Genomic DNA, 25,024 nt, shown 5'->3' on the forward strand with positions numbered 1-25,024 from the left:
GAATTTTTGTTTAGCTATTTATGAGGGAAATAGGTCTGTGCGAACTACAGTTTTCTGGAGGTTTGCCCGCCCTGGGCCGTACTATTATAGTGGCCTCCCTAAGGTCCGAGGACAGGGAGTTCTGGTCCCGTGCGTTCTTGTACATGCGTAGCAGGTGCGGGGCAATCTTGTTTGCCCCTACCTTCCGCCATAGCTCTACCGGGAAGCTGTTTGGACCCAGAGATTTCCCGGATTGGAGTCCCGACATGGCTGCCATCACTTTCTCCTCCGTGATTTCCTTCTCCAGTAGGCTTTGCTGCTCAGTACTAAGAGTGGGGAGGACGATTCCCGCCATGATTGAATTGTCTATGGGCGAGGTGGGTGCCCTATATAGGTCAGCATAGTAGGCAGCAAAGCCTTCTGCTATGACTTGATCTGCCACCAATGGGGCCGAATCACCTGTGTTTAGCCGTCTAACATGGCTGTGCCCCTCGTCCCTGCGTTCCAACCATACCAGCATCTTGCTGGCTTTGTCCCCTGTTTCGTACACTCTAGCTCGTAGTGCTCTATGCGCTTGCCTGGCATTGTCAAAAGCTACGTTTTGAAGGCGTTTTTGTGGCAGTAGTAGTGCCCGATGTGTTCCGGCCATGCCCTGAGCTAGATGGGTCTCTTCTGCGTGTTCTACCTGCTGTTTAGCTTTGTGTATCGTGGAGAGGTGTTTCTTTTTATGCACAGTGGCCCAAGAGATGATTTCAACTCTCAACACGGCTTTATAAGCCTCCCATAGTACTCCTGGATCGATTGTCATGATGCCTACTTCTGGGCATCCAGACCAAGTCCATCAACCCCGGAAGCAGGCATCATGTTACCCAGAGAAAACCCAGCAACCCCTGTTAGGGGCTATATGGGTACTGTCCTGGCATCTATGGCGCCAGGCTTAAATGGGGCATCAGTCCTGGCACCATAGGCGCCAGGCTCATATGTTAAAACTTACCTGATGAAGACCATGCTGCAAGAGATCCAGGCCCATGTGAGGCTTGGAAGGGACTACTTTACCTAGGGACTATTTTGTTACTTGGGTGTGGTTGTGGAGGAATACTTACCTGGGACTACTTTGGGGGCTATTTAAACCACGCTCGAAGAGCAGCACACGCTTCGCGTTATTCTGCATCCTGCAGCGTAACGCTCACCGTGCCTGCAGTCAGCATCAAGCCTCTTGCCACGCCCGCCTCGAGTCCAGAGTGCCTAGAAAGAAGGGAAAGAAGAATAAAGGTTTGAACAAAAACATTATTGGGTTTCTTACCCGATTCCGGATTCATCGCACCTTTGAACCAGAAACAGACTTTATTTTAAACACGTCGCATCGCCACCAGCAGCGCCGCGCCATACTCACCGTTCCTCGCAGCATCTCTACGATCCGGCGCTGTCTCCATCATTATGTTGCCGCATTCCAGCACCTAAGGGGGACAAGAAAAAAACAAGGTGAGCCGAGGGAACAAACAAGGACAATCTCTTGCCACCATATACTTACTTGATTTTACTGCCGGAGGTATTATTCACCAGCACGCCAAATCTTCTTACGCCGCACCTGCAAGAAAAGCGAAAGCAGCGAGTTAAACCTTGGCATCATTTAACGGACAGTGTGGGATAACACAGACTCTTACCTGAACGCTTTCAGCTGCCTCAAGACGATCTTCTTTTGGGTCTAAGCTGCAAGATAAACAAAGGAATTGGACAAGAGTGATTATTCAGACATTTTTGAACTCTTAAGAACTATATACTTACGGTCCTTCGCCAGGAGGTTTGGAGCCAAGATTTGTCTAGAACTCTTACAATATCCTCAAACCAGTGAAGTAACTGGCCATCAACGCGCCCCTGCGTTCCTCGCAGGATGGAGAGCTCATCATTGAAAACTATAAGGTGAGCTTTGTGAACGGGAATATCAGAGGTGATAAATGGGGACGCAATGAGGGGCTATTACTCAAATCCACGGGTGGCTGAATCCCTTTCTCCGCCTTTAGGAGACTACTTCTACGGGTCAAGCAGACAAAGCTAGGTGGGGCAGTCCAGTCAGTCATCTCTGCACTACGCATCACGTTGGTGGAGACCGTGGCTGTCCAGTTCCGCTCGACACCCCTGTGGGAACCAGGTGAGCGTAACATCGATTACGGGCCCCGTATTTAGTTCAAAATACGATTTGGTTATGTTCTGGATCGTGTCTATTAACTCCGGGGATCCCAGGTAGTAGTTATTCAGGCGCCAGCGACAGGGGGTGGGGTTGTCGGTCTGGAGGTGCTGAATTCTAGTACCAGGGCGGAGTGATCAGAAATTACTCTGGGGAGTAGGTAAGCCTTGTGTGCTTTATGTACATCTGTTGATGGGAGACAAAAATAATCAAGTCTCGAAAGCGAGGCATGCGCCCCAGAGTGGTATGAGTATTCTCTACAGTCGGGGTGCAGATCTGGCCACACATCCCGCATTCCCAGGGCATCTGCAAATTTGGCCAGTTTAGTGCTTGTGGTTGGGTTCCTGTTGCGTAGATGTGTTTCGTCCAATTCTACGTTCATGACTCCGTTGAAGTCACCTCCTATGACCATGATATCTGACGTGTCCCTGGTGATCAGGGAAATGATATCAGTAAGCAACGAGGATAGCAGGGTTGGCGGCACATTGCAATAGATTGTTCCCACAGCGTCCGTGTTATGTAAGTATACCGCCACCTGTGTCCTGGGTGACATTGATTACATGAAAGGGAAGTTTCTTATGTATTAATTTCAGTACATCACGGGAACCCATAGTAAAGCCAGCGTGTATTGCTATTCGGTAGTTTGTGCGTTTGAATAAGTTACAGTTGTGCCCTCTAGGTGTGTTTCGGTCAGGAACACCAGGTCTGGCATGTGTCTGTTCGGAAGCTGCATGACTAGGTATTGTTTGATCCCGTACCCAGACCATTAACATTCCAAGTCATGAACCGGAGGGTTCTGGCAGTGTTACGTGTTGCCATGACCACTGGAGGCAGGAATATTGTGTGCTGCAGTATTTATTGTGATGAGCCCTCGTTTCTTACGGATTGTGCTGGGCCTTGTTAGCGTACAGGGGCATTGGTTCTGGCTGTGTGAAGTGTTACTGCTGGAGAGGTAATGTTTGTGTGTTGATGTTCTGCTTTTAAATTTGCACATGTGCCCTGCTTGGTGGACCCACCTAATAGCTAACCTAAACAAACTCCGTACCCCCCCCCTCTCTGTACTCCACCCAACTTGAAGCATCAGTCGCCCAAACAAGAAATAGTAGTTGTCAAAATGGACAGCTTACATGCAGTGAACCTTAACGTAATCATCTGCTAACAAGACAGCTGTCAAACAATAAACTCAATCATAGACCGGTTACCCCACCAGCTTAATCCACGGTTACCCCACCAGCTTAATCCAACCCAGACTAGAGGGTCTGGTGAGTCGCCCTCTGTTATGCTTGAGCTAAAACATGGCGCTGGTGCGCAGTGTATTCTGGGAGCACTCAGAGCCATAATGGATATTTACTTCATGCCGCAGTGAAAAGCTGTACTCATTTTGCTGATAGCTGGATTTACTATGCTGAAGAAAACATGCTTTCCAAACCTGGTATGCAGTCAAGGACATTCTGCTGCGAAAGCTGGCTTTGTTATGTCTTGTTATGAGTTATGGGACTGTTTTCCGTGGCGCTTGTTTTTAGAGGAGGGAAGCACTTTGCTCCTTGAGGTTACTGTCGGTTGACCCAGCTGGCAACCAATGGCTGCCCATCAATGCGCAAGTGCTTTGCCAGAAGGTTTGAGAAATTACCACCCCTTTTTGAGGAGTGCATATATGCGGAACCCTTTAACGGTCAGACGGGACCCCAGTCAGAGGGGGGACGCTTCCTTCCGGCATACCTGTGGGCTGTTGTGCTCTCGGCCTGGCTGTTATCGGGGTCTTCCAGCCGCTTCTGGCGAGATGAGGGATTCATTTACGCCCACAGTGATATATTTTCTTTTGAATTCTCTATTTCTTCTGTGATTTATTTCTGTGTTATCACTTGTTGCTTCCAAGCTTTGAATAAATAGCGGTATAAGTGCTCATTATTTTCTAAGAGTGTGTGTGGTTGTAAGTCATTTCGTCGTCTACCTGCGTTTAAAGTATTGGCTCTGTAATTGCACTTGTGATTAATAACTGTCCGTGCACTCTGGGTGAGCAATACACCCTCTCAGGGAGCGAGGGGCGACGTCATACTTGGTGGCCGCTCAAAGATGGGATAACCTTCATTAACTGGACCGCCAGAGGTCCAAATGTCATTCCTCGGGTTATCCTTCCCTGACATTACCAACAGTAGTGGGATAAGATAGTAGTCCACACGGTCTATCCTTCCGCCACGTCTCCTTGGTTGGCCAGTTCCGGTGGTTGCAGTGGTGGTGGTCTTTGATCCGGTCAGGCACAGAGGTTCCTGTTTCTGTTGTTCCGCCCTGCAGACCAGTCTCCCTCAATGTGCTGCTCAGCCCAACGCCATGCCTCCCTTGTGTTGGGGAAGTGGATCGTTGTGCCCTTATGGTATATTTTAAGCTGAGCCGGGAACAGCAGACCATACTTAACGTTCAGTTCTCGTAACTGCTTCTTGAGTTGATCAAATGACTGCCTGGCTTTCTGCACTTCTCTCGTGTAATCCGGGAAGAAGGCTATTTTGGAGCCATTGTAAGTGTGCCCTTAGCGCGTGCTCTCTGGAGTAGCGCTTCTTGGTACTGTAATTCAGGAGCTTTGCAAAGACTGGTGTTGGTCTGCCAGTTGGCATACGGTATGCTCTCTCTGTTGAGAAGAATTTCGAGAAAGAGTCAGGTTCAAACATGTCCGTAAACCATTGTTCCAGGAAAAGTTCCATTCTCTGGCCTTCTGCCTTCTCTGGCAGGCCTAGGATCCGAATGTTATTGCCTCTCGATCTTCCCTCTCCTTCGTCCACTCTTTCCTCCAGGGTTTTCAGCTTTGATGTAACGCTGGATAGCTGTTGTCGCAGTTCCCATATTCTGTCTTCTGCGTCCGAGATGCGCTGTTCCGCTTCTCCAGTACGAGAAGTCAGCTTCTGGAGGTCATGGCGGAGAAGCGATACGTCCATGCTTATGCCATCAATTTTTTGTTCCATTGATGCACGTGAGTCAGCGATAGAAGCCATGACGTCCTTCAGGGACAGTATACCCTCTGTCTCAGTCGTTGCGCCTAGAGGAGCGTGAATTTCTTGTACTTGCATTGTTGACGTCGTGTACTGGTCAATGTTATTTTGCGTGGACTGTTTCCTCACGTTGTCTTTGCCCATGCTAATTGCATGTTTTATTTGTTTACCAAGTCTGTGTAGCTACCTGTGGAGACAGCAAGCGCCGCGCCCTCTCGCCTGTGCTTGGTCAGTGAATAAACAGTGAGGTGTAGTGACCTCCACCTTATATTGGATCGCCCCCTTCTCCAGTCCAGTGTCTATGAATTATTTTGTCAGCACCTGCTCAGTCTGACCACTGAGAGCCCAACTACTTTAGGCTCACAGGAGGACCTTCCGAATTCCCTTCCTGGTACACTTTAGCTGTTGCTCTGTCTGGCTGCCTTCATCGGTTCATGGTCTTCTTTGCAACCGTTGTTGTGGCTTGCCGATGTTTAGCACCTCTCCAGTTGGCCCAGCGCTCTAGTGTACACTTTGTCCATTGGGTTACATGTGGGCACTTGGGTTTTCCAGGCACTACGAATCCCTGTGGTTGTGTGTTGGGTACCTTTTTCCGGGCCTGCACCGAGCAGTCTCTGGCCCCTATCTCAGGGGAGGAGAGTTGATCTGGGTAACTTCGCAGCCGCTGTCTTACCTGCCACTTCTGTGTCTTATGTTGCGCTAGTCGACTCTCAGTGACCTCGGTTACGAGACCTCTTTTCACCACCACTTTGTCTCAGCATGGCCTGGTATGTACAGGTGAACACCAGTCTACCTGGTTCCTGACCGTGTAGTGTGGCAGTTCAGTACAGTATCCCCCGTGGTTCCCCTATTTAGTGTGCTTGGCGGTTTATGAAGGAGTTGGTACCCCCGTCGGGAGGATTCGTTAGTTTGCTGGCCTTCTCCTGCGCAGGTGGACAATTGGCAGAACGTGCTTGCTTAGTTCTTGCGACCAAGCCCACACACAAATGCAACAGTGATGGCCGCTGTGTATCAGGTGGCGACTCTGCTTACCCGGATTTGGGCGGGCTGGCGTTGTTGCCGCTCATGTCACATTCTCACTTCAGGCACCGGAGATTGTCTCTACGTTCTATGCCTCCGCGGATCGTCTGTGTGCAAGTCTTCTGGTCTCACCCCTCGATCCCTGCTGGATACTGCTGGGCGGGACGTGTTGGTCGGGTAGGGTGAGGGTTATGTACTTTCCCCTGATGCCTCTTCTACTGTCCTCGGCAGGGTTCACTACACATATATGGGGGCGGGCCTCGGCAGGCGGTGACGGAATCCACCTGCTCGATTTCAGCAGCTTCCTTCGCCCAGGCTGGATGCCGTTCAGCGGGCGGGGTCTGCCCCCCACTCCACGCCAGAGGGTGTACCTTTGTGTAATATGACTTCACCCAGCGACGCCGGTGGGTCACTCTCCCCGGTGTCCTGCTGCCCCGTCGCTGGTGACAAGTCCGCTCCACTGGACTCGCTGCAAGGCTCAGACCTTTGATAGCAGTGTGGGTTCGTGGGCCTTAATTACTCCACCATCGCTCCGGTCCGCGGCGTAATTCAGGGCCCCTCCTCCGATCTCTGCACACACGGCCAGCGCCTGAGCCTTCCTTCCCTTTGGTTTAGGTGCCCACTCGGGCGATTGCTTCCAGACTCTCCCCGGTACACAGGATGCGACGCACTGGCAGTCTATGCGTCTGTCTCCTCCACCAGTCCTCTGCTGCCACGCCGTAGTCGTAGCACTGTTCCACTTCAGAAATCAGCCGTTAAGGTCCTCATCTCGTGGCCATCTTGGCTTGCTTTCTCTGGACCCTGCTGGTTTTCAGAGACTGCTGGTCCCGTTCAGGAGGCTCGGTACGGTCCCTGTTTTCTACCAAATGTGCCTCAGCTGTTTCGCTACAGGTCATGCATTTTGTAATGAAATTCACAGTGGATATCAGGCTGTATATCCAGGATGTATGCGGCGGCCACGGGAGCTAGCGAAGCTTACGTCTGCATCTCTTCGCTGCTAGCCACGCCCTCAGCACAACAGAGTCCTTTCTGATTTACAGGCAGGCTTCAGTGCCGGCATTGGCCCACTGGATCAATCTTTAGGTTAACGCTACTTGGTGACAAGTTCACAAAGCTCAGGAATCAAAGGTTGTATTTGGTCTTTATAAATCTGCATACTGCGTTTGATTCAATACCAAGAGAACAATTATGGCAGTACTTCTTGAACTGGAGGTGTTCTGATACATCTATTAGCAGAAATACAAAGCCCCTATATCGACACATACACTCAGGTGCGCTTGGGTAAGGGTGGGGGTCTGACAAGGCACTTCTCAGTAGGTCAAGGTTTAAATAAGGGCTGTTCTAGCCATTACATTTGTTTGCCTGTATATAAATAAAATTGCTATAGAAATTAAAAATCTAAATGTGGATGTCCCACTCTTGGGAAGAGAAAAAAATGGGAATTCTCCTATATGCCGATGACATGGTATTGATCAGCAAAACAGGGTGGGAATTCTAAAGATGTTGAATTCATTTGCAGCTCTAGCTTTGAATATGGGTTTGGAAATCAATCTTTCTAAGACCAAATCACTTGTATCCTCTAAATGCATTGGAAAATCTACCCCACCAATCCACTTGGGAAACTTTGAAGTTGAGAGGGTTGACTTTTAAGACTACCTGGGTGTCTTGTCTAGAGGAAAGACATCAAAGGGGGAAACACATTGGTAAGTCTATAGCAAACTTTACTAGACAAAAGGGGTGCACAACGCTTTTTGCAACATTTTGATAGGAAGGCAATTTACCAAAGCTTGTAGATACGGATGGCATGTGCCAACTTTTGGGCACTCTACGGAGCTCAGATCTCATAAAGTTGGAGCAAAAAGAAATCTGCATTTTGAAGAAGAGTTTCTAACTTCACACTACCACACCATCTATTTCCACTAAGACTAGATTTAGGGGTTTATGGGGTAGTATACGATGCCAAACTTAAACCCCTTTTGTACCTGTATAAGCTTATGACAATGGAGTCTCTATCTTCTTATAAATCCGCATTGGTGGATGTTCTTCCACAAAGTGGAACAAAAAAGCTCCCCTGGGTAATTTACATTTTGTAAATTGGGACTACCTCCTATATCTACCATCATAAGGTTAGGGAACTTAAACACAAAAGCGCACATTATACAGAAAAATAACGACCGGTACTACCAACTGAAATTATCTTTGCTAGACTCCACTGGAATAACATTCATTGCTTAAATCTCACTTTTTCCTAGAAAAGTATCTAAGTACTCTTGAAGACAATGAAGCACAAATCAGGTATTTTAAGGCCAGATATGGGGTCTTGCCAATGGCAGCCATCACAGGTAGTTATAATGGGGGCTATTACAGTCTATACCCCCCAGTTTTTGGAGTAAATGACTTTAAATTAATATTGTGAATAGCAGTCGGCCATTATAACATTTCTGGGAACCAAGAGCAATTTGGAACTCTGGGCTCAGTTTCAATACCTGAAGAAAGCGTGGCGTTTAAGAAGGAAATACATGTATCAAGAGCATCTTGGCCATCAATTATTGTTGTGAAATTGGGATTTTATGGAATCACAGTTGCAATGTTTTTAAGAAATGCATTCATGGTACTGCTTTTGTATTATTATATTGTGATGAATCTTTTCTTTTAATTTGTGGATTGTATGGGTTGTATCCTGAAATAATTCACTTAAACACCTCTCACTATACACCCCCTCTCTCTGCCTTATGACATGCTCTCCTATCTCTTACCACTAACTTCAACCCATTTTCTGTTTCTAACCACCCACACCTATACTCCCACTACCACCTTGAACTCTCTCCAAATCCTCCCCATACACTCTGCAAAGACTGGAGGGGGGTGTCTGTACTCCTGCTCTCTATATTGCAGAGGAGAGGCACAGAGGACACCGGCCAAGATTCTCTATTATTGGTACGTGGTCGAGCAATCAAGGCCTAGCTTCTCATGAGGTGATGCGGGCTGGTTCTTAAGTACAGTGTAGTCCCCAAGCACCCACAAAGGAATGTCCGCACACTGTATTAGTTAAAACACAGTCTTTATATAATTAATATTCAAGGTTATGTACAATATCACGATAACTCACTTTTTACTTGGTTATCTATAATGGCAAATTTACAGTTCTATGTGGTACCACAGTTACTATTAGATCTCTTTAAAGTGCATCAACTGGACTGTTAAATGGCACACAAATCAGTTTGTAACGGAAACCAACAATAGAGGTAAGAGGAAAGCAGTTGGTGAGAACAATTGGCAGAATACTGGCCCTTCTACCGAGACACAGTTCTGTGTCGAGATCCCCCCAACCTGGGCAACTTGTGGAATAAAGATATATCACAAGCCCAGTCCATATATTGTTCACAAGGGACTTCCCATTAGTTCTGCAACCCCAAAGTACCTGGCGTTGTAGCATTCCTCGTCAGGGAATCAACAGCCCTTCTTGAGTGCCCTCCCTTTAAAGCAGGAGTCATGGGTCGTCGAACGTCCAACAGAGAACATGGTGAGCTACGACGGTGAAGTGGCAGCTTCGTTCCTAGCAGTGCACGTTGACTGGGAAGCGTAAACGTCCTGCAAGGAAGAGGCGTGCGGGGCACCTCAGTGTCGATAGTTCTGGACCGCAAAGAGTTTGAAGAACTGTGGCCCAGCAAGGGCGTTGAGTCGTCGGTGTCTCTGTGGTCTTTGGGTGGCGGGAAACCCACCGGCGGATATTCCTTGGCGCGTCGATGGTCAGGCTTTCTCCAGCGGGAAAAGACGGCGACGATGCAGACGACAGCGTCCTTGGATCAAATCAAGTTCTTAGGTAAACGGGAGCGCTGCGGTTCCGGTCGGCGACAGGGGTCGTCGACGGTGGCGGACAATAGTCCGGGCGCTTCTCATTGGGATTACGCGGCAGTCCCCGTCTCGGGTCGGCAGCCTTTCAAAGGTCTGTCTACCAGGGAGCTTTGGCAAAGATCAACTGGTGCATGATGGTCCCTCGTAGCTCGGGAAGAGGGCACCTTAACAGGTACTCTCTGGGTCAGTTCTTGGAGACACAGCAGCTTTCAGATTGTGAAGGAGAGCAACAGCAATTCTTCTCTTCCAGCAGGGCTTCAAGGTCAAGCTTCAGGTTTACTCCCGTTACTCGTCGTAGTGGACTTCAGCTTCTGAACACGAATTCTAGCATTGAGAGGCCCCCAGATATACTAGTTGATCTCCCATTCATTCTGCTGGGTCACACTCAGGCAACCAATCGGTCAGAAGGGCATTCACGCAGGCAGGCAGCCAATCAGGTGCATAGTGCATTCAGGACATTCACTTCTCTCCAGACACTCACAACAAGTTTTGTGTATTGGGACAAGTACCCAGCCATTCAACACTCCACACTGCATTCATACCAGTTTCGGGCAGGGCTGCCTCAGTCATTGTGTCAAACACCAGATACTAGACACCCACAACAAAGAATGCGTATTTGTCACACACTCCATTCACCCAGGTCCCACTCACAGGCGTACCCATAACATACAGTCATTGGGAAGGCTCCAGCCAGACTGGCCTGGACTTCACAACAACACCATGTATTGAACTTCGACCCAACAGCCGGTCAGGGGGAAGGGACAGAGTCAGGGCTTCCAGGACTTAGGGAAAACAAGGTAACAGGCAATAGAAAGCAAGAGGCCACAGGGGCCATCTTGTTTCCTATCAGGAATCAACTGATTCCAATGCCAGGGCCTGGGTATCCCAAAATGGAGGATATTCAGAGCACCTGTCAAATTCAGCATGGAGCTGCCACCAGCCCATACCCTGCTCTGTGGGTCACCCGCAGGTGCCCAAAAATATACACTAGGGGCACAGGGTTGTACCCCCACCCATGGGTGCCATAAGGGTATCCCATGGGTCTGTTCACCAAACCAAAAGAGAGAGCTGCACCGCCAGGAGTCCCACATAAACACACAACAGAACACACAATAAAAAAAACAGTAAAGGACAAGAATACAGAGGCCCTGTCCCTCCGATACATTTCCAGCATCACACACACTCTCTCTCAATTTCACTGACCTTAACATCTCTTCCTCTCTATCTGTCTCATTCCCACTTGTTTATTAAACACACTCCTCACATTACACGACATACAACCTATACCACTCTCTCTCACAACCAATACCTCACCTTTGGTCTCTCTCCCTCTATACTCTAACAGCCTCTGCCTCCTTCTTCGCCTGGTACACCCTCCTCATTGGTCTCTTGGTCAGTCTCTTCTCCTCCCCACCTGACCTTACCTGACCTTAACTATACTACACACACAGTTGTGTCTCATTCACTCCCCAACGCTCATCTGACTCTGTGGGCCAATCCGTATCTGTTTTTTCTCCAGGGTATGGCTTAAACAGTTGAAAGGTTTGAAAAACTCTCCAAGCCCCCACCCCCATTTTCCACCAATGCTTTGTATGCAGTCTGTGATGGTATGCTAGTGGCCAGGGGTGCAGGCTGATAGTTTTCCTTTTAGGATTGGCTGCCTGTTTTAAGTCAACGAAATCATGCCCATAGAAAAATACACCTTTCCTGCTCGATGTTTGTAAAGGAGTTGTTGATGCATTGTTACATCAGGTATTGCTGTAGTGTTTGGATGTGTATATTCGGTGTATACTTGACAAATTCTGAAACAACAACTCAGTTGTAATCTCTCAACAGTATCAAATCGTTCTTCTTCACTGCTTACTAGTAAGTTAATTGTTTGTCCAACTTCAGCAGTGATAGAGGTGGTTGATCACCTGGGTACTACTTTTATGGGGGAGGGGTGATTTGTAGGTTGTAAAATGTGACAGTTAATGGATATGAAAATATTTGGTCTTAACCAACACTTGAGGTTTTTCAAAGATTGTTTCATAATTTACCAAAGAAGTCATCTGAGAGAACAAAGGTTACTGTTAGTTTCCTTATTTCATTTTGGTACATTAAACAGGGCATATGCCATTTTATAGACCTAGATATTTTTTAACTTTAAACTTGTCATTAATTTCAGATTCTGATGAAGTTTCTGAGAAGAGCAGTAAAACAAGTGGAATGGACACTCCTCGAACACAAAGGACAAATGAAACTGAAATCTCCACTTCCCGCTCCATCAAAGAACAGGAAAAGCTAAACGTGTTAAGGAGTACTCTTTTGGATCATTTTTTCAAAATATTCCTTCACCTGAAAAGAGCTGTGGTAATATACTTCCTTCAGAACTAAAGTAGATTATTAGTTTTGCAAAAAGCATAACCATCAAAGAAAAAGTAAAAAAAATCACATCAATTATTTATGGTTATTTCATTCAAACCTGCCAAAAATAAGTATTTGATGTTTACCTTCTGTGTTGATTTCCTAGTTGATGCAAAGATTGGTAGAAACATTATAAATACTTGTATTCCTCTTGAAACAAACTTTACATGTCGGCAATGGTATTTCCTTCTTTCTTCTGGCTTAGTTATTTCCCCCCACTATTATTAGGCTGTATCACATAATGTCTCTCATTACTTCCAGTTCTATTTCAAGGCCATCATTGCTGAGCTTTAGTACTTATCTACTCAAGTGCAATATGGATGGCCTTCTTCAGTTATCATCAGGATGCAACCTCATTAACTTGTTTGTTTCAGTTGTCTTTAGACATATCATCACTTCTACTACTGTGCAACATAAATTACTTGTTCAAATTCCTTTAGAGAAGGGCTGGCCCTTTGAACCACGTCGACCAGCATGTAACATAAGTGACTTGAACTACATCTGCAAGCATGCAACAGAGTTGACTTGTTTTGAATGCATACAGATTGCTCAACCTGGAAATCTCCTTCAGATGCAGTCAGGACCGGAAACTATTTCAACAGCTATAAATTGGTACCATACCACTCCACGGTCGGCTCTATCACAGCTCCTGGGTGCTGTTCTGTGTCAAGAATGATGCAAGGGTTTTAATTGAAGCTGTGGTGGGCACAAGGGCCATCCCTCTCACTCGCTCTTCTTGTTTTGCACCTCTTCCCTAAATGCCAGGCCTACCTGACCCCTAAATTAGTATATCTGTATTTGTATTTATAGAACTTATATAGCGCTTTCACCAAAGCGCTGAACATTAAAACTAACAGTACAATAGATCACATCTAGTATGTAACAACAAAGAGAATTATGAAGAGAGAAGGTGGGCTGTAAGCGAAGAGCAAAATATGGGTTGTGAAGGAGAGGAACAAACTGTGAGAGGTAAGAATTCCAAATCTTAGGAGCTAGTAAGGAAAAGGACTGGAAGCGAGAAAGCGCACAGGGAGGTTTAGGAATAGTGAGAAGGAAGATCGATTGAGAATTGAGACGAGGAATAGGTACATAAAAAGAAACCATGGAAGAGAGATAAGGAGGGCCCAAATCGTGTATACACTTTAAAAACAATGAACAGGAAATGGAAAAGAAGATGAGATTCAAAGCATAGCCAGAAAATATACCGGTCGTCACTGGAGGTTTGTGGCAGAAGAACGAGCGTATGCATAGAAACATTGACGATAGAGCGCAAGAGAGAAAGACGATAAGCAGGCAGACCGATGAGAAGAGCACAACAATAGTACAATCGTGAATAAACCAGAGTAGAAATTACTAGCTTGTAATGAGAGAAAGAGCATACCTTCTAAACATATTTGATTGTGTAATAGCAAAAGCAAAAAGTTCCTGTACTCCGCACGGGTTCTGTAGACAGACATAACACTCATCCTGTAGGTCGCTGTCCTGAGTCCCTTATAGCTTGATGTGCTTTGCACTCTGAAGTAAACCGTGCTCAGAATGGGCATTTGTGTCTGGCGGACATACCCCAGAGCAGATGTGGAGGGGTGGTAAGTGTTGGTGAGAGTTGGGGTGCTGTATGATACTAGGAAAGGTCTGTGCGCTCTCCCCACCTGCCGTTTAACTCTGGCAGGGTGCAGTGCCTTGCAGTGCAAATGTCTCCAAAACGATGCGCCCTAGGGCTTTGAAATGTGGTTTTTGAGGAAGGACCTTCAGGTTTGTTTCTAGAACCCAGATGCTTGCAGTGAGCTCTGTCCAGTCCTTCTACGACCTCTTTGATGTTCCACCACTTCCAGGAGCGTTGTGGAATTGTATGAGAAACATACAAACATATTTGGAATTTTATAAATATAGATTTTATTGGTTAAAGCGCAAACTAGCGCAAGAGCAGCAGAGCGCTGTGAGTGTGGGTAGACAGGTTTTGGGCTGGAATTTTTTCACAGAAGCTCAGTACTGTGAGTTGAGGTCTGTGTTTTGGCATGTGCGTCCATTGGAATTATTCCTTGGTCAGGTGTTGTTGGAAAAAGGCATGTTTTGAGAGATTTGTGAAATTGGAGAATTATGGGGGCATTCTGACCCAATACCGGGATTGAGTTCCAGAGGGTTGGTACTTGACAAGAGAAGAACTGTTTGCGGATTTCTGCGCTGAATCAAACACAGATGCAGAAACAGACGATACACTGTTTCTCATGTGGCACAATATAACAGGGTTATCTCACCATCATCTCGGGCATTACATGGGAAATCTTACTCCTCCAGAGGAAGTCGTTTTCCCTGTTGAGCTCCTGATCCTGGGTCCTGTTCCCGCTCGTTTTTAACCCCCATAAGGTGACTAAAAGCACTGGAAACGAAGGTGAAGACCCCCAAGGCTTGGGGGGCAAAGCGGGTGGAGTTTCATTGCATAGTGTAGATGGAATATCCAAAAGAAGTGCTGCGAACTGTGGAAGCCAGTGGAGGGATAAAAACGCAGGCACAGCAGTATAAGCTGGATGGCGGCACAACCCCTGACACTGAAGGAATAGCAAGTAAGGCGCCGGGGGGTGAGGGGTGGATTGGACCGGAGGAGAGGTGGGCTCATGCTCCCCGGGGTGTAAGCAGGGTAGTGGGGAGCATGGTTGTGTATGAGCCCGGCTGGAGGAGCAGTGGTCCCCTTCTCCCTGAAGCACGAGCGGGGTCGCTGGGTGTGAGGAAGCAGGCGAACCTGGTGGGAAGAGTGATGGATCCCAGCTCCCGCGGTGTAAGCAGTGAGGCGGGGAGCAAGTGAAATCGGCAGCAGGCAGGGAGCAAAGGCAAAGAATACCACAGGGCTCCAAGATTGAGTCTGCCGCATCTGCAGCGGAGACACAGACGGCAGGTGACCTAGAAGAAGAGCTGCAGTACTGGGAAGCACCCATGAAGCCGTGCAGGACAGCAGCGTCTCGGGCAAGAGAAAGGTCCCGCAGGAGCCGTTTATGGAGACGAGGAGGCAGAGGTGGAGAGAAGCAGACACCAACATGGCAGCAGAGTCGAGGGGGTATGGAGCTCCCCAATTAGATGGTGGAAGCCGAAGGTGCTGAGTTAAGGAAGAAGTACCCGGGCCCCTAGAGGCGAAATGTGAAAGAGAGGGGCATAAAGGGGTGGACACCCCCTCATGTGTAACAAAGAAACCTGGGTGGTAAGCCTCCCAAAGCATAAAAGGAACACAGCAGGACACACATGGCAAGCATAGGTTGAGGTGCCAAGTGGGCTGAGACTGCGGTGAGCAGGCACGCAGTAGTGACATTGACACCATACCAGGCAATCCCATGGCGCTACCATAGAGAACAACCTCCTCTCAAATTAAATGGGGAGAGACAGTCAGTCCAGCGGGGGCACATTAGCCGAGGCAAAGGCGCGGCGAGTGCGGAGGAGGCTCCTCCCTTCCTTCCGCACCTAGACAGAAGAACTGGGTGCGACGGGCCAAGGCAAGTGAGCACCCGTCTAGGCACCATTGCGGCTAAACAGTCAACAAAGCAGACAGGCCCACAATCAGGAGACATCAAGACGCTCCTGATGGGCGCAGAGGCGCCGAAGCAGGCCCAACAGCAGACTAATGCGCAAATCCACTCGCCCCCATTGAGTATACTCACCATTTCAAATGAGTAGGAACCTCACACAGGACGTTCTGACCAGGGTACACTTATACCAATTGAACTAAGAAATAATGAAAGAAGCATGTAAACAGGAACCAGTGAGGTTTAGAGATACCCCGATGGTCCTGTTTCAAGATTTGGCACAGGCGACATTAGTCAAACGAAAGCAGCTAGGAGTGGTAACCAACTGGTAACCAACTGGCTTTGCACAAATAAAATCAGATATTGCTGGTTCTTTCCGTGTGCCTTGTGCTTTGAGTGGCAGGGGCAACAGTTGTCGATCTCCAAGGAAGAAGAAATGGCCGCAATGATGGAAGAAGGGAGGCCCAACGATGCGAAAAGAAGCCCAGAGGACAAAGAGGCCACTCCTCAGAGTGGAAGTAAAGAACGCTGGACATCAGCCTGACCTCCACCAAAAGGGAGAAACCAACACAAAACTGTAGAAGGGAGGCGAGGGGGACCCACCATGAGCTATAATCTCATACAGGTGCTGTAAATCTCTGGTAAGAGATGAGCCAAATGATGAGTGTTGCTTTGAAGGAGGTGGCCCATCACTACGATATTGTTAAACGTTGGGTAGGAGAACAGGGGGTGGGGGGAAAAACCGGGATTGGATAGGCCCTTATCGGCCTGTGTGGTGGTAGATCCCAGCGGATGATGATTAGGTCAGTGTGGGGTGTTTGGGGGGGAAGTGTGCACTTCATTGTTATGTTGGGGGGGAATGGTGGTATGAAAATCACAAGCAAGCACTCAGGGGAAAGGTGTAAAGAAAGAGGTCAAAGGAGGGAAACTAACAGGGATTGGATGACAACAGATTTTACTTATGGTATCCCTTAATGTCCAAGGCCTAAATTCCCCGGTTAAGAGGCGTTGCATCCTGAGGCGTTTGATGGAGTTGCACACCACGGTAGCCTGGTTAGGTGAAACGCATTTATTGCAGGATGAACCGCGCCTCAGACACAAATTCTTCCCAAAGCATTTTTTTGCTTCTAGTGGTGCTAAAAAGAGGGGGTCGGGATTCTCATCATGAAAGAGGCGGATTTCTCTAAACATTTTGTACACAAGGACCCAGAGGGTGGATACTTGGTGGTAGGGGTCACATTAAGGGGTCAATTGGTAACACTGGTAGGACTCTATGGCCGTAATTAACAACAAGATCAGTTCATGACCAAAGTGTGACGGAAAATCTAGGGGTGGTGTGTGGGTAAGGTACTGGTAGGCAGAGAACTTCCATTGTGTGATGGACCCACAGATGATTAAGACCCTTCCCCCATCACAAACGGATGTCAGACACAGACCGCATTAGCGCAATTTCTTAGGGAGCTGCACCTTTTTGAGAACTGGTGATTCTTCCAACCCCAAACAAGGGCTTACACACATTATTTGACGGTTCACAAGGGTTTTTCCTGCACAGATATGATCCTGGTCTCTGACACATTCATTCCCCAGGTGACAGACATAGAGGTTGGAATCTAGAGCCTCTGATCGTGGCACCAGAAGGGAGGAAACTGTGGCGGTTAAATCCCCTCATACTTGGAGACCCAGTGGTGAAGGCTCACATGGAGGACACCCTGAGACACTACTTTAGGGAAAATGATACAGAAGGAGTGAACTGGGGAATGGTATGAGACGCGAGTAAGGCGGTTTAATGTTTTGCGCAGACGGCGGCATACATGAGAGGGAAAGAACAGGTGAGGCTGGCACTTGAAAAGGAGGTCAAAGGAGCAGAGGGGCTACATAAGGTTAAAGGTTCGAAGAAGGCGTGGAGAGCCCTGATCAAGGTCAGAGCCAAATTAGAAGTGCACTTGGCGGATAGATCAGTGCAATTGATGATTCAGATTAAACAAACATACTACATAAAGGGGGACAAGGTGAATAGAATCTTGGCGGCAAAGCTCAGTAAACAACTGGTGAGGAATTTCATTTTACAGCTGAAGAACAAGGAAGGGAAACTGATCAGAGAGGAGGGGGAAAGCTGGAAATCATCCGTGATTTCTACTCCAGAGCATTAGCGGCAGAGGGACTACAGATGGAGAATCAGAGGTAATTTTTGGAGGGCCTCAATTTGACGCAACTGACAGATTGTCACTAGAGGCCCCCTTTACAGAGGAGGGAACGAGTAAAGTGATAAGCTTGTTAACCAGAAACAAGGCCAAGGGTCTAGATGGGTTTGGGAATGAATATTATAAAACGTTCCAGATCATCCGAACGGGCACCAGACATGGGTGCCCACTCTCTACCCTGGTTTACGCCATAGCGCCTCTGACGCAGGTGCTTAGGGAGGACCCAACAATAAAGGGAGTAATGGTGAAAGGGACAGAACACAAAGTGGCATTATATGCCGACAATGTATTAAGGTTCCTGAGAGATACTGGGAATACCCTACTGAAGGTGCTGGCCCTCATGGAGAAATTTGCAGGGATCTCTAGGTTCTGCATTAATTTTGCGAAGTCAAGGGCCCTTAACGTTACAGAGGATCAGGCAGAGATAAGGTGGCAGGGGTCCTGCCCACTGATTTGGGAGGAGATCATCTAGAATATCTGGGGGTGAAAGTGACCCCCACGCACAAAGGGAACTTTGATACCAATGTCCCAAGCCTCCTGTGAAACCCAGGGACATCATTTAGGGGTCGACAGAGGTCGCTTTTTTTTTTTGTAAGCAAGCTCCTGGGCTGTGACCAGCACCATGTGGCTCTTTACTTCTGGAGTGGCTGGCTTTCTTGTTCAGGCCCCTAAAAAAAAGAAGAAAAGTAAGAACAGGAGTGCCACATTTCTAACACTTTCAGCACTGACCCTAAAAAAGAAAGAATAGGAATACCACATAATTTGTCATTCTGGAATTCTATACAATAATTGCTAGACTCATTAAAGGTTTATTTCAGGCACACTTCAGGGGGTGAGTCACTGATTTAGTCTGTTCTTAAACGCCTCAACTCAGCCTTTGATCCTTCTGAGGTCGATAAATGAGTACCAACACAGGTTGGGTGATATTGGGTGTATATTTTTTCTATTTATTTATGTTTAAATGTTTTATTGGCATTTATAACAAACATAGCAGCAGGTGGCATGTTATATCAGTAGTGTTCTTCGCACACAGTGCTGCAATATTTTTTCTATATAAAGCGCTTAAGCGTAAGTGCTATATAATAACACATCATTATCATTTGGTCATGGACGTCTGCTTGCATTCACAGTAATTTGGTAATATTGGCCTATACACACTGATCTTAACGATACATAAGGTGATCTATTCTTCTATGAAATGTACATCACATTATAGTGATAGTAACCATATTTTTCGTAGTGTACAATGCTATGTGATGCCACTTCCTGTTTTGTCAGTGGGTAAAAGGTTGTGTTCCATTGCTTCCTGCGATATCACTTCGGGGTGGGGTCAAATGACATCACTTCCTGTGATGTCATCAGGGGTCAAGGGTCGTGTGATGTCCCTTCGCTACCCCTGGCATTTTGGTGAAATGACGTCCCTGGCAAAACCTCAGGGAAGACTTAAAGAGATGGGATCTGCAGGAGTCATCCTGGTTCGCAAGAATTATGGCGGTCAAAATGACTCTTCTACCTAGAATTTTATGTGTGGTGGGCGCCCCTCCGCTATGGATTCCCCCTAACTGATAGCATGACTACAGAAAGAGATATCACAGTTTATTTGGGGAGGCAAGAAACCCTGGGTAGCTAGGAAAATCCTGTTTAGGAGCCCAGGAATGAGAGCCTGGGGGTCTGGAGATGTCCTGCTACTTAGCGGCAGCTCAATTAGCACCAAGGCCACACTGGTCCTCATAGGACACAGAGAAAGGGTGGGGTGGGGTGGGGTGGAATAACAGTCCACAGACATTCCACTGGGGTATTTGGGGTTTCTAAAAGCTAAATCAAGAGAGGCTGTGGGGCGTCTGCTAGAATCCAAAAGAACCACTCTCCGCTACTAGAATAAAGCGCTACAGGCTAGAAATATTTGTCCGGGGGGGACCCCTCACTACAATGAGCTATAAGAGTTCACACCGGGAACAGCTCCGGCCTTCTAGACAAATTGGGAGGGGGGGCACCACTCTAACCTTGAAAGATTTTTTTCAGAGCGGAGCACCATTGCAGTTTGAGGCATGCCAAGCCAAATTTCCGCTCCCGGAAGGTGAAAGATTCCATTACGCACAAATTAGGCAATGGGTCACATTTTAACAGTGTAGAGAGATGGCTAGTAGAACCACGGTGCATCTGGAACTCACAATGAATGAGGGGGTCCCAGGGAGGGGCATCTCAAGACTGTACCGACTCTTTGATGGGGCGGAGGTAGAGGATAAACTACAGTACATGGGGAGATGGGAACAGGATCTGGGAATAGTCATCTCGGAAGAAGAATGGGGGCAGATCTGGAGGAGGGCGCAGAAAAGCTCTAGATATTCTATAATAAAAGAGTCAGCATATAAGGTATTCATGCGGTGGTACATGACCCCACAGAAGCTATATTTGACTAATTCGAACATCTGAAGAGTCTGTTGGAGGGGATGCGGGCAGGTGGGGGACATGGGTCACATGTGGTGGACATGTCCAAAGGCAAAATCCTTTTGGAAGTAGATTTTGAGTCACTTCAGGGAGATTCTGGGGGTGCAGCTACCAATGTGTCCAAAGATGATATTGTTGGGGGCAGTGGCGGAGGGCTTGTATGATGCAAGTAGGGCAAGGGCCACATTGATTACCCATATGCTAGCGCAGCACGGATAACATTGGCACACAATTGGAAATCGGAGCACGGCCCGTTATTAGCAATGTGGTGGTTGAGAATGTGTGGGCTCTTGGCCATGGAAAAAGTTTGTGCATTGGCAATGGGCAAATACCAGATCTTTGTTAAAATATGACTCCCATTTCATTAGTTTGTTGCCGACAGAGACAATCAATTTTACAAACCAGCCATACTAAGAAACGCCTCGGTTCTGTGAACTTGGGAAAAGGCTGAATTGGACATCAATGTGGGAATCCTTGGATGGGTGAACAATAGACTATGCCGGATCCCTGGAATGCAATTTGAGAATATTGGACAAAGGCTTGTAATTGTATCACCAATGTTAAAGTTTGGTTGGGTGTTGGGGGGGAAGGGAGGGAAGGAGTAGGTAGTAGGGGGAGGTGAGAAAATGGGCACCAATATATGATGTCGGGGTAAATGGTTTGTATGACTCTACTCACTGTGGCGCACTTTAAAACAAAATAATATAAAGCTTGTAAAAAAAGTCCAGGAGAAAGATTCCATTCTTAGTTCCAAGTTCTGGGTTCTTCCCAGCTTAACATCAAAGTCCTTTCTCTCTCTTTGATGAGTATTCTCTTACTCGTCTTGGATTCTTCGTTACAGTTTTGGTTGACTTTCGACTATAGAGCGATCTGTATTACTTACTAATTTCTCTTCTTTGTCTCAGTGGTTTTGACAGACATTTCTTTAAGATGAACATTAGGGCCAATATTACAATAACAAACAGTGGCCTCCTCTAATGGACTTCTCTGAAGCATGTATGTTATTGATGGTTCACAAAAAAGGATTTTAGGGAGTTCCTTGCCGGAATGGGAGTCCTTATCCTCAAAAGGGGAGTCTCTCCCTGTGACGTCCAGCTTAATGCAACCACTAGGGGGAATATCACTTAGCTGGCTCATGTGAGGGGTCAGAAATGAGAGGCGGACAACTTTTTGTAGTTTTCTCAATATTTGACAATTTAAACACTAACTGCAAAGAAAAACGGACTAAGCCTACTCTACCAGGTGGTTCCCTGCCTAGTGTAGGATCTAAGGGAAATTTTCCAAGCATACACAAAACTGGCCCTCACACTAAACAACAAAACAGTTGAACAAATCATAAACAACATAAATGAAAAATTACCAAACAAGCAGTGTCTTGGATGACCTCTGCTTATCCTGGGTAGATCTTGTTCCCCAGAAATGTCTAAAGTCATTTTTTCCCAAAGAAAAATGAAATCTTAAATCAGTTGTTGAAAATGTCTAAAGAAACAAAATTCACTCAAACAGAAATCTACTGGTCAGTTTCTTTTTCGGTCATTGCAGTGTTCCCGTTACAAGTTCCACAAAGAAAACAGCACCAATGGTAATCCTGGATAACCTCCTTCCATGATAAAGATGATACAGTTCAATACAAAATTCCACTTCTGCTTCAACAGCAATTCTTCTTGTGTAACCTCTGTAGCATCTTTAATATAACTTATCAGGATGCTTTGTCTAAAGGGGTTTCATTCTCCTTGGCAACTCCCTTCTACAAGTGATACTGTGATAGCAGGCTCCTTTGCTTCACAATCTACCTGCTTCAACTGCATTCCATATAAAGTGTTCTGACAAAATTATAGACAACCACAGTTCTACTGCTTCTGCTGCAACTTGATACTTAGAAAATGTACTAGGCAACTTAGACCAGACTTTTGATGTCTGCAGATAGGCAAGGCACTATCTGTCTTATACTTTAAGAAAGGGCAGGATCTTTGCCTCTTCTGTCAGTCTTACAGCTACCACAAAAATCTGTCTTGTCTTCTAGACTGCTGCTCTCTCTCTCTCTCTCTCAGCTTCAACAGTCTCAGCTTCACAGATTGTTAATCAATGATGTTAACAAGTTGCCAGCTCCCTTCCCTAGCTTGATGCACACATTTTGTTTCCAATAGTTACCCCAAGGCTGTATTGCCACTCATCCAGCCTTGGATAGCCTTGTCACTCTTGTATCAGAGTACTCTGGGTTTATAACAGCTTCAATAACTTCAAAACGTCTGTGTATAGATCTTAATTGGGCTGGTTTCTCCTTAGAAAGGATGTGTCTAATGACTTGGGTATTGCTTGTTTCTTCTTGTGACTTCAGCAACTTCTACAACTGCTAAATAATTGTTCTGAATGTTACAAGAGTCAGGTTTCACTTTAGAAATTAGTTTAGGTACAAGCGATCTCTCTTTGATAATGAACTTACACTTAAAGGCTTGCGTTCTCGTTTGTTCGTTCAGTTTTCTGATTCAACGTGGATTGTGAAAAACACAGTTTCTTACGTGCGACCTCTTTGATGTTAAACCGTCTCACTTCAGGAAAGTCAGCTGCTACTTCTTGAATGATTACTGACACTGTTCTCCTTCTTAATTGGAGACACACAACCACTCGGTAATGATTTAAATGCAACAATGGGAATATAAAGGGTTTTCTTTCTACGCTGACACCTTGTGCTGAATAAACATGTGATACAATTCCCTTTATTATGAAGATTTCCCACTGCTACGAACAACTTTACTCGCTTCTACTTCATCGCAAGTGATAGTTTAGCTGATTACAATTACCGGCAAGGAGTTTCCTGTGATTTGGAGTTTGGAGCTTCATTCACCAGCTCCAAAGTCACAGCGGTTGCGGGCTGCTTCCGCTTCCTGATTTCCTTTCTTCTGCTACTACTGCTACAGGCACTGTTGGGACCCACACCCCTCTGCAGTACGAGTGTCTCAGATCTAGCCCCGACAATGGAAAATCTTCTTTTTTCCAGCTTCCCTCAGCTTGCTTCTGCACACAGGCCTCGGGTGGATACACAACTTCAGCTTTGCATTCACAGCAATTAAGCACACCTAGAATGATGGTTAGCTTCTCCCAGTATCTCCCAATGCAGCCACAGCCAAACAGGGTTTGTGAGCACAGGAGCAACTCAGGACCTACAGATGAAATCTGCTCTTCTCTCATCTCAGTATCCCTCACGTGGTCACACTTTATTTTGATCTGCCAGCCTTGTGCTCTGCTTCTTCTTCTGCTACTGCTGCCGACCTTCCTGCTCCAGCTTCCTTCTACTGCTCCTTCCTGCTGTAATTGGCTTCATGTGCAGGCCCTTAGTTTTAATTGCCTGACCCTGCCAAAGGGTGATAGGCCTGCTTGCCTGTCCTTTACCTCTACATGCCTCCTCAGCCGTTTTCGTCTCAGCCCTCTTCGTCACAATCCCTGAGGGATTCTTTTTAGGGAAATTTGTTTTTCCTACTTCTTCATTATTTTGAACACGCATTTTATGTCCCCTTTTGTTGTTAGAGTAGAGATTGTAGGGTTTAACCTTTTTAGAGACAGATGGGACAGGAAAGGCCATATTTCCGTAATTCTTTTTAGCATACTCTTGGTGTTGGGGATGACATGGGATTCTAGGGGTACAAAAGACCTTCTCTTTGGACACAATACCTTGTTGGATTACCCACTTTGGGTTTACCCTTCCATCCTGAGTAGGAGGTCGAGATGCATCAAAATGACAGTAAGTCAGTTCCTCCTTTAACCCATTGTTAAGAGCATCTTTTTCCAAGGAGAAATACTGTCTCACCCTGCATAGTCTCCACACTATCCTGCACCTTGTCTCCACCCAGGTGATCCTCGCGCAGTACACCACCCGCAGGATTGGAATCTGAAAGCATCTGCACTCTCCTGGCCACCTGGTAGGAGACTTTAGGCAGGGTTTTAGTGGGGGATAAGCATGATTCTCTGCACTTGCCTCTCTAGCCTCACAAGGAAAGGCTCCCATCTGCGTAGTAGCGACTGAATCCCTGGATTCGTCAAGAGAGCAAAAATAGTTAGACCATAGGGAAGAAAGTGGCAACTTAAGCTGCTTTCAAATAAGAATTTCAAAGAAAACTACCTTTATGGCAAGCTATAACAGGGCCTAGTGGGACCAAGAAGAAGAACAAGTAGAGGGGATACCTGAGCCCCTATGGTCACAAATTCTGGAAACTTTATTAGAGAGCAAACAAACTGCCAATGCGATCATCAAGAATTACCTTGATGCAGCAGACACAGCAGGAAGGGTAGTAGCAGAGGGTGCTCATTAAGCTTCATTCCAGGCTTAGAAATTCCGGTTTTACACCTGTAACACAAGCTACCCTCATCAGGATTCCTATTGAGAGTGATGTTCACTTTGGTAAGGCAGCTAACGACACATTACAAACTGCAGAGAATGAACAC

The 25,024-nt window shown here is 46.7% G+C and overlaps 1 protein-coding gene across 1 annotated transcript in view; it reads left to right on the forward strand.

Moving 5' to 3' along the window:
* The window catches only part of CFAP54 (cilia and flagella associated protein 54), a 3,669,934-nt gene that overhangs the window by 2,389,194 nt on the left and 1,255,716 nt on the right, over positions 1 to 25,024 (forward strand). The window contains exon 36 of the mRNA XM_069629416.1: positions 12,188 to 12,372. Within this exon, the coding sequence (XP_069485517.1) occupies positions 12,188 to 12,372 (185 nt within the window). The remainder of the gene's footprint in view (positions 1 to 12,187; positions 12,373 to 25,024) is intronic.

Source organism: Ambystoma mexicanum, chromosome 12, assembly GCF_040938575.1.
Source record: "Ambystoma mexicanum isolate Mex_15411 chromosome 12, UKY_AmexF1_1, whole genome shotgun sequence".
Classification (NCBI taxonomy): domain Eukaryota; kingdom Metazoa; phylum Chordata; class Amphibia; order Caudata; family Ambystomatidae; genus Ambystoma; species Ambystoma mexicanum.